Below are 10,256 nucleotides of genomic sequence, written 5' to 3' on the forward strand. Positions count from 1 at the left end.
TTGTTCAAGTCTGAAATGTTAGCATTCAGTCATCACATGCATTTCCTCACATCCAAGTGGTCTGAGAAGGATAGTTTCCCCAAAGAATCGCCTGTGTTATTTAACACAAGAGGTCTGACTTTTCAGCATTCACGTCTCACATTTCCTTTATGTCGGGCACATCCATGGCTCTCTGTGTGCACACATGGGGGCGTGTGTGCTTTGCATGACTTGTTTGGTCAGTACATCCTAAGAAGTGGGTCAGAGTGCCCTAGTTCTCAATGTGTGGGCGTGCACGCGTCTGTGTCTTGCATTTCAGTGTTATTTTGTCCTGATTGACTTATCTGCAAAAACATTTTCTTGCTCCAGCTCTCCTGCTGTTCAATGGCATGTTATTCTCTTGTTTACCTCTCTCAAGGTGAACAAGAGCTTTTAATTCAACTTTCCTCTGGTGCATTTGCTCACTTGTGGAAGGCCTGGAACAACTGCATTTGGTCAGGTAGCTTATGTTTTGTCTTATTTAATCATGTCAGAGCATATTGAATTTACAAATAGCGGTCACACCGTATGTGTAAGTGAGCTACCCCGATGAGTATGTGCAGCAGGGCTGGGCTGCAGATTACATGATATAATAGTGTTTAGGCATCGCCTCTCCTTTTAAATTCCTTTAACCTTGACTCCCCTTAAATGCAGGGAGAACACATCTGCCAGGCTGGTGTCAGACATTAGTAATACACACCGCTCGGGCAGCATTGTCACTTTTTATTAACGCCCAGAGCTTTGCATGGACACCAGCTGTTGCATCAAGTGGAAAAGCCTTAGCGGTATGAATGACCTTGACTTTAACTGCCGCTCCTTTGGCTCTTCCCCTTTTTAATTCTTTTGTTTGGTCTCATACATTTTAAATGGCTTAAATGGATTACCATTCCTGACAATGAAGGTCAGCTAGGAACTGACTTTTTTTAGATAAAAAAATACCAGCAAGTGTGTTCACGGCTGGGGGGTTGTAATGTGGAGGTCAGTGGATGAAATGAAGGTTGTATTTTAAGATGTAATCCGTGGCATCGGCACTGACATATTCCTATGTCTGCCTTTTGTTAATTCTATGACTCTTATGAAGAGTGACCTACAGTGACCCTGTTCTGTTCCTGGTGTCTTTTAAGTACAAGAGGAGCAAAAGAGAGAGTGAAATGGATGAAGAGTAGGCCAGCCAGAGGAAGATGAAGCTTTCACCCCTTCACATAGCTTTCCCTCCCCTCTCACATGTACATGGCTGACTGTAGGGGTAAAAATCACTTTAGAATGGTGCCTGTTCTGTCATTGGCTGACATTGTCAAGGATAATGGATAATCACCACAGAAACCGTAGAGCAGCTCATTGGTGCTGTGGTGTCCCACAGTGGGGGAGGGGGTTGGAGGTCAGGCTTTTTGGGTGCCACCTCCAATGAGATGACATGTTAACAGATGTGTAAGGTCATTTTCAATGTATACTCCTGGGGAGATAATGTAATAGTAATGCACACATCATACACTCTTGGAGGGAAAAGGAGGAGAGGTGTATGCTTTAGGTGCTCAGTATAGAGGACAGTTTTCCCTATATTAAGGTCATTTGTTTGTTGTCAGAGCTCCGTTACTGAGGAGAATATGTTTTTTCTTTCCCTTGCTATAGCATGACTTGACATCGGTTCTGTCATTACATATCTCTCAAGAGGCTGAAGGCCTCCACTTTGTTTAAAGAGTAATTCATACTTAATGTGAGATAGTTACTGCAGTTGCCCTGCTGTATATAAACTAACACTGTGCATGTCTTAGTGTCTCTGTGCTGCCTTGTCTGCTCTGTATTAAAGTTTCTTTGGACAAAAACATAGACAAGGTCAACTGTAATTCCAAAGGTTTACTGCCAGCAGCAGAGAGATTAACAGAATTTCCCATGTTGAGGCCGTGTTTTTTTTTCCCATTCACATTTTTCCCTCACTAACTGTATCATGGCATATTAGTTACTCTAACAATATATGTTGAAGGTAAACATGTTTACTGTGCTTATCAAACATGGTGTTACAGGGCATTCTATTATAATTGCGTTAAGCTCACTGGCGGGAAAATAGACCTAATCCTGAGCATCTAAGATTAGCATGACAGCAGACGTCAGATGGCCCAGTGTGACCAGGTTGGCTTTTGTTGCTGTCAGATTTAGGTCAACAGCTTAAAGATGGCCTTGAACTGTAATTGACGCGGATGGGTCCATCTCAGTTAAATTATGCTATTCTATACAATACTGCATAGTCTGAAATGTCTTATCAGACTGGACGTTTGGTTTGAAGAGGTCTTTAAATTGCCAACCTTATTGTTTCTAACTGCAATTCAGACATGCTAATCAGCCTAAATCCAGTTTCTAATCCGGGCTCATTTTCAAGGTGGCATTAAAAGTGCCACTTTGTTGCCCTTACTGTCATGACAACCTGTGAACCTTGACCATGGGGATGGATTTTGGCCTGGTTGGAAGCTTGCTGCCGTGTTGTTTTTGGCCCTTGCTTCTGTTCTTTGTGAGGTATTTAGTCTGGCGGTTGCGTGGGTTGCCATGGCCTCTCGTCATAATCAAGGGCTGCTGTCCTGTTGTGTGACCTGCTATGTTGGTCCACTCAGCGGACACCAAAGGTGAGGACGGCATTGGGAAAGGACACGAACAGCAGCTGAGGCGAGGTGGAAACTCTGTATTAATTAACCTTTATGGGATGTGTCCAGGACTGTCAGAGGTGTCCTGTATCCACGGAAACCAAGCTGACAGGGTTCAGAGCAGAGGTCTCCTAGGGCAGCAGTGCTGACACTGTCATGGCAACTAGCACAACGGTCACCCTAGTGTCACTGGTTCTGCCCTCCTGACAGTGGTGTGGTGTGACAGGTGCACCTGATCCTGAAGCCACCATTACTCCTCAATACATACACAAAAAATACACACGCACTTGACAGTTATGTAGAGCTTGTCTGTCAGCTACTTCCTTGCTGTGATTCTCCCCTGTCGTTGTACTGCATTTAAAAACACAGCTCACATCATATCAGTTCAGGTTTTGGTTTAAAAACAATTCGGCCTGTAAAGAGCTAATCTTGGTAAAGTATTAGCAGCTGGCCAGGTATTAATACAAATAATGCATTTAAAAGATTGATTGAGGTACAAGAATAGCTTTCACCTTAGTCTGTATGTATGAGAGTGTGCATATTCCTATTCAGTATCTATGTCTTCATGCACATCTTCATTCTTGTGTCTACGTAGGAATGCTTAAATGCTTATTATTTTGCATGTTGGTGGGTGGCTTCTGCTCTATGCAGACTGAGGGTTTGCTTCGTGTGAGATGCTGCTCAAGTGCATAAGGAGCAGAAGGTGGTAGGGGGGATAATCCACTGAAATGACAAGCTGCATAAGAAATTATTCACAGCTCTCACAAGGCCCTTCACTTTTGAAAGGCATCGCTGTGAGGGGCTTACAGCTCAAGACCTGAATGTTTTCAAGGTAGTGGTCTTGAATTTTCAATTTGGATCCAATCAGGCCTAATCTACATTTATCGTCTGTTCGGTGGCTGTGAAGGGAGAGTGCAGAGAGGAGAAGGAGCTGTGTGCAGTCAATCTGAAATGTTGCTAAGTAACAGAGATGGCAGACAAGGTGGTGAAATGAATGTGATATAGTGCTTTGCAAATCCCTGCTTCTCACACAATTTCTCCTTTTTCTCCTCTTTTTCTCCACCCAACCATCTCTGTTTCCTCCCTTCCTTCTCTTTTCTCTCATTCACTGCCATAGGTCCCCCATGTGAGATCTGCAAAGCTGAAAGGCGCCACTGACAGAACCACATCCAGGCCTTAGGACAGACATCCCAAACATCCACAGCCACGGAATGTGTCAACATCTTTGTGGTGAAATCCTGCCGACTCCTCGCTTGCTACTCACATAAGCCTGGAGCTGGGCCTTCTGGGATCCTACGGTGTTTTACAGGCAGACAACAATGCCTGGGAGGCCCCCCTGCCCCACATTGCCTCCAAATATGGATGCTGTTTTACCACATTGCTAACTCTGCACACTAAAAAGAGGGATCTCCTTCCGGCCAGTGAATCTTTCAGCCCCCGTGCCCTCTTTTTGTTATTTAGGAATTACATGCCACTGTCTACCAGATGACCTAGTGGACATTTGTTTCCCAGTAGCCGGCTGAACTATACGAGAGGATCCTAGTATTGAACATGACTCATGGGGAGGAGCCTGGCCCTGAGACACACAAGGATTCAGCTGTTTTAACTTATCTGGAAGGTTTACTGATGCATCCAGTGGTGGCCGGGCCTGGGGCCACGGCAGGTGGGAGGTCTGAGGCTGCCCGCAGCAATCAGGAGCAAGGAGACAAAGGGGGTGGGCCTTACCAACTGCCCAGCCATGGGCCCACAGCTCCTAAGACTGGAACCAATGGGCCCACACTAGGTTCTTCACAGCACTTGAAGAAGGCCCGCCTACTGCGCTCTGGAGTCTGGAATGATCCAGGGAATCAGCGGATGAGTTCACCCCCAATAGAACTGAATGGCCAAGGGGGAGGCCTACAAAATGGAGCACTAGAGGGATCTCCTCATGCTGGGGAGAGCACCCTGTTGGCTTCACTGCTTCAGTCATTCAGCTCACGGCTTCAGAGTGTGGCAATGTCTCAGCACTCTAATAAGCCACCCAGTGAGTGTTCCTCTCCATCCAAGGCACCACTTGCAGACAAAGACCCACTTCCTGTGTATGGGACAGCTTCAAGCCGCTTGAAGGGCCTAATGAGAAAGAGCAAACTTCAAAATCACAGCAACACACCTTACAGTCGACGGGTACACAATCAGGACAGGCCACCAGAATCACCTCGGTCAGCGCATAGCGCCACACCTCCCTCTGCACCAACAGCTACTGAATCGGTATCCTGTGCGGAGCGTCTAAAGGCAGTGGCCAACATGGTGAAAATCCGTTCCAGTCCAGCACCTTCACCCAAGCCCAGTGTAGCCTGCAGTCAACTGGCACTGCTTCTGTCCAGTGAAGCCCATCTTCAGCAGTATTCCAGAGAGCATGCACTCAAAGCCCAGCTCTCAGGAAGATCTGCCAGCGAGAGACTAGCTGCCATGGCAAACCAGCAGCATGGCCAGGACATAAGACCACCTAGTGTGGGAGGGAGTCTGCCTGGAGCTGCAGACACCTTAAGCTCCTTAACAACCCAAAACGGAATGACAACCACAAATACAACAACAATATCCTCTCGAACAGCCCTGTCAAGTCCACAGAGCCCCTCTTTGCAACGTGGCCATAGCCAAAGCTCCCCAGCCACTCCCCCAACTCCTCCAAGCCACACTCACAGCCAACAACCTAAGGAGAAGCGAGGCTTTGACTCACGTCCAACCCGTCCCCCACAGACATGCAGCAGCTTGCTCCTACTGCTACTCAACAACCACAACAACCAGAAGCAGCTGACCAAGAATGGGCACCTGGAGGATAGTTGTGGCATTCTGCCACCAAGCGGCTCCTCTTCAGTCACATCGGACAGCGAGTGCTCCACCCAGGAGAGGAGCCTGACCAAGGATAGCAGTGATGCGGAGAGTTCCTATTCGAGTTGCTCTCCTATTGACCTCTCAATGAGAAGCCGGGCCAATACACAACGCACAGGGCCGAAAGCTACCACCCCCTCTTCCTCCTTCTCCTCCTCCTCGTCCACCTCTACCCTCTCTTCTTCCACAACGTTGTTTTCTTCCACCCCTGTTACATTCTCTCCTCAATCTTCAGCTCAACCCTCCGCCTCAAACCTTTCACCACCCTTGACTGTTGCTTCCTCTGTCTCCAATGCTATTTTCTCATCTTCCACCTCCTCTATCTCTACCTCCTCCCTGGACAAATTAACAGAATCTTTAATAAACAAGTGGAAGCCAGAGGCATTGGGATCAAAGTTGTCCATGAACAAGGAGTCTGAAATGAGCCCAGACCTAAAATCCCACCCTAAGGTCACACTAATGCAGCTTCTTCTTGAACGCAGAAATAATGAGATGGTTAATAAAGGTGCAGTTAACCAGGATTCGCCACTTGATATAACTATGGCCACCATGTCTCAAAGCCCACCAAAGGGACTGGTGCCCTGGGATGACACCAGGACAAAAAGCCCCACAGATAAGCCCGTAGCCCCAGCCCCACCCCACTACTCAGTTAATCGTGACCACAGTGGTGCACTGTCCCCATACTCCTACCCCTCTCCCCATGTTCAATCCAGCCCATTGGACTTGTGTAAATCTAAAACCTTCCCTGCTGAGAAGGCCTCTGAGCCTGCCTTCAGTGCCAGTAAACTGTTGCAGAATTTGGCTCAGTGTGGCACAGCTTCATCCTCCCCACCCATCCCCTCCAGCAAAGGACTGGCCCAGGAACCTGATGCCAACAGGCCCCTTGCTCTTTTGGAAAGGCTCAATGCTCCAATCCACAGGACCACCACCACTCCACTCTCCGACAGACCCTCCGGCAGTGGCACTCCTTTCAGTCGTAAGGAAGCTTCTCCTCCTTCTCAAATTGAGAACCTTCTTGAGAGACGCACCGTACTGCAGCTCCTTCTAGGAACAGGCTCGGCTAGCGCTACAGTCAGCCGCAAAGATAGGCCCAGTGGGAGGAGGAGTGTGGAAGTGGCAGGGGTATGCTATGAGAAGAGTCCTGGTACCTCCATCATGTCTGACACTTCAAATGGGCCTCCTTTGGACATAAAGGTCAAAACGGAGATCACAGAGGGAATGGGACCGTCATCTGCCATGTCTGAGGACTTAAGTGGCAGGAAGAGACCTAGTGGCTATGAAAAGAATAGCCCCCTCTCAGATTCTCAGCAGGACTTTAAAACAGAACCACGGCCTGCAGAGGTCATAGCAAAATATGGCCTCCTTAGCCAGCTGCTGAAACAACAGACTGCTACCTACTACACCAGTGCTGCAATGCAGACTGAGTCTCAGCCCAGACAGGTTAAAGAGGAACAGAGGGAGTATCCAAGCCCCAGTCCTAAAAAGAGACGCCTCTGCCCTGATCACACTGATAGTTTGAGCAATACCAGCTGTTCAAGAGCAGTGGACAGTAATGACACAAACATTTTTGCCTCTTCTGCTGTTCAGGAAGAGCCTGACTACCAGAGGAGTCTGAAGGAAGAGGTGGCTCCACCCAGGAGCCCACCAAGTGAAACCCCTGCCAGAGAGAGTCGGGGCTTCAATGTGCTCAAACAGCTGCTGCTCTCTGACAACTGCCTGAAGGAGCTGTCCCAGCAGCCCCGGGGGGCAGCCAGTCCTACTGTCCTGCAGGCCAATGGCAAGGCCAATGGCAGCATTCTCAGTCAGCCTGCCCATAATCACAACTTCCTTCACCTACCTGGGTGGCACCCCCATGGCTCCCTTAACTCAGGGCTTCAGAGTAATCTCAGACCACTGCCCACCCCGCCTGCAGGCGACAGCCCTATCCGCAACCCTTGGAGCCGCCACCCAGCTCCATGGCCTGTCAGTCAAAAACGGGACCCCCCTACTCTTGTCAAACAGGAGCCTGAGAGCCCTGTGCGATGGGGTAGTCAGGAAAATGAGGAGGAAGAGGAGGAGGAGGAGGGCTGTGACTCAAACCTGGACTCTCCTCGGCTCTCACGTTCCAACCCCATCCTGTATTACATGTTGCAGAAGGGCAGTATTCAGCTGAGGAAAGAGGTGAGGGATCAGGCAGTAGGGACCCAGTCTGTGGTCAAAGTTAAAGAAGAGCCAATCAGTGACATGCATGCCTATGAACACAGTCTGAGCTCCACCCCGCAATCACCAACCCACAACGACAAGCACAGCCACGAGAGCCAGGGGCTGAGCCGATTTTCTGAGTAGAAGTTATATCATCAACAGAAAAATAACAAGTGGAAATCAAAACCATTGACTCTGTTTTTTCTTTTTTTAAATGACTTGCCAAATTTGTTTGATGAGACAAATAACAAAGAATGCAAAGCTGAAAACAGGCCTGTCTTAGCAAAAATGTCTAATTGATACAACCAAAACTACATTACTGTCTCAAATTTAACCTTTACCATCAGTGATTATCATGCACTACATATTTTATTTTGTCAGATATGAAGTCCTTTACAAATTGGCCTTGTTTTATACTGAATTGCACACATATCACTATCCATGACTTCTTTGCTGCCTGCCCTAAAACATTTAGAGAGAACATTTCAAGTGACATTTATAATTAATGAGTCCAAAATTGTTCATGCTCAGTTCAGTGGACATTTATTTATTTTCTCCATCAGAACACTTTCAGAGAGACAGAGTCCCATCAATTTTAGATAAGAATCCAAATAAAGTCATTCTCGAACAGTCACAGCAGTCTATTACAACAATGTACATGAGACATTCATCCAAAGGACGTTGAAAACAATATTAACACTGCAGTTGCTTCGGTGAAGGTCTTACCATGAGGAATGCTTTGTCTTGCTTTTTATAAAGATTCATGGTGTGGTATGATTGCCAATGAAGTGAGTATATATCAGCAGAAGTTTTAATGGTCACAACTCATTGTATTTTACTTTGATTTGAATTGAACTTCTAAGGCTAATATTCGACAGTGCAAATTCAGGGTAATGATGTTTGTGCAGTTTTCAGCAGGTGGGTCAACAGAGCGTGTGTGGTACTTACAGTTGAGCAACTGTGTGTAAACAGGTTTCTAGAGCAACAGTTAAAAGGCTGCAGTGTCTGAGAAACTTATCTTACCATCCTGGGTAAACCCACACCACTGTTTTTTTTCATGCACACAAAAACTTTGAGTGTGAAGCACATGGCCTTTTCTTTTCATTTCATAGAAAGGAGCACCCAGAGTTTGCACTATTGAACCTGAGTTTCTCCGTGTGCTTTTCAGCATAATTTGATGGCATGTAATAAAAAATGTCAGTGTTGTTATCTGTTGAGAATTTGACAGTTTGTGATTTCTTTTTTTTCCATCATTTTTTAACTGTTGTGGTTTTTGGACATCTTTTCTTTTTGTGGCTCTCTCTGTCTTTTAAATCATAAAATGTCAAAAGAAATGCATGATAATAAAGAGAAGACCACAGGTACATCTTTGTTTCCAAAGCAGCTGGATGTGTGTACCTGGCCAACAATCGCCAAGACATGTTGGTGTCTTGAGGGATATCTGGTATCTAGCTCCTTACTTTGATTGAACTGTATTCTTTTCAGTTACTTTCACACACTGCTTTATCCATTTAGTCTTGTGATCTTTTTAATACATATACCTATGAAGTATGTCTCTTCGATTAATACATTTTCACAACGGTTAAATATATTTGTGTAAATAGTACTTTCAGTATGAAAGATGACTATTTTGTAATGTTTAAGAAAAGATATGACCCTAGTTTTTAATGCCCTGACATGTAAATATGAATTATATGCGTACAAGTGTACATACAAAGGCAGAGGATGCTATGCCCATCTTTTTTTGGTTGGTTTGTTCTTTGCATGTGTCTCTATGTGGTAAATGATAATCTATCCTGCGCTGTGTTGTGTAATAATGTCTGACTCTCCTCACTGCTGCCTGTTGCATGCAGACGCATGGGAACTACCTGTGTATCCCTACTGGTGATGGGGGAAAATGTCAAGTCTTAAAATAGGTCTTTTTTTATCACACAGAGAGGTTCGTTTAGAATATGATCAGTCTCTAAATAACCACAGGCTGTTGAGCAAGTTGATAAAATGTGTGAAAAATAAACGTGCATTGAATATTTTTGTGATTTTCTTTTCTGTTACTGGTTAACAAAGCTCTGTGAAAGAGCTTTAGTGGCGGATTGACGTACAATCATGGATCTGCATTGTGCATCTAAGAAATACATTTGTAGCAACAAATATTAAAAAAAAGATGTTTCATTTTTTCATGTGAAGACCTGAAACATTATTTCATTTTTTATGTTTTCATTTTTGGTGTTCATTTGCACTGATATCTCAAAAATAAAGTACTAAAATGCATGACCTAGTATGAATGTGTTCCTCTTTTTCTAGTTTGCCATTCAGAATATTTGTTAGACTATGTTATCTAAGGAAAACGTTTAGGTACAACCATAAACCATAAAATACGTTTGTATTTGTCAAGATTCTTTTCAACAATACATGTGTTGAAATATTTACTCTTGTTCAAGGTTCAAGTGTAGCCCAGTTTCCATGTGAGTGGCAGGTTTTAGAGAACATATTACAGTAAACTTAGTCAGCCGATAGGGAAGTTATCACACACATCCCAATATCAGACTTAAGCCTCAC

General features: G+C 45.4%; 1 protein-coding gene across 1 annotated transcript in view; it reads left to right on the forward strand.

The window, feature by feature from the left end:
• nrip1b (nuclear receptor interacting protein 1b) overlaps positions 1-9,974 on the forward strand; it is a 34,594-nt gene extending 24,620 nt beyond the window's left edge. The window contains exon 2 of the mRNA XM_034606022.1: positions 3,769-9,974. Within this exon, the coding sequence (XP_034461913.1) occupies positions 4,203-7,844 (3,642 nt within the window). The 5' untranslated portion in view covers positions 3,769-4,202 and the 3' untranslated portion in view covers positions 7,845-9,974. The remainder of the gene's footprint in view (positions 1-3,768) is intronic.
• Positions 9,975-10,256: the final 282 nt, after the last annotated feature.

The sequence above is a fragment of the Hippoglossus hippoglossus genome, chromosome 14, assembly GCF_009819705.1.
Source record: "Hippoglossus hippoglossus isolate fHipHip1 chromosome 14, fHipHip1.pri, whole genome shotgun sequence".
In the NCBI taxonomy this organism is placed as follows: Eukaryota; Metazoa; Chordata; class Actinopteri; order Pleuronectiformes; family Pleuronectidae; genus Hippoglossus; species Hippoglossus hippoglossus.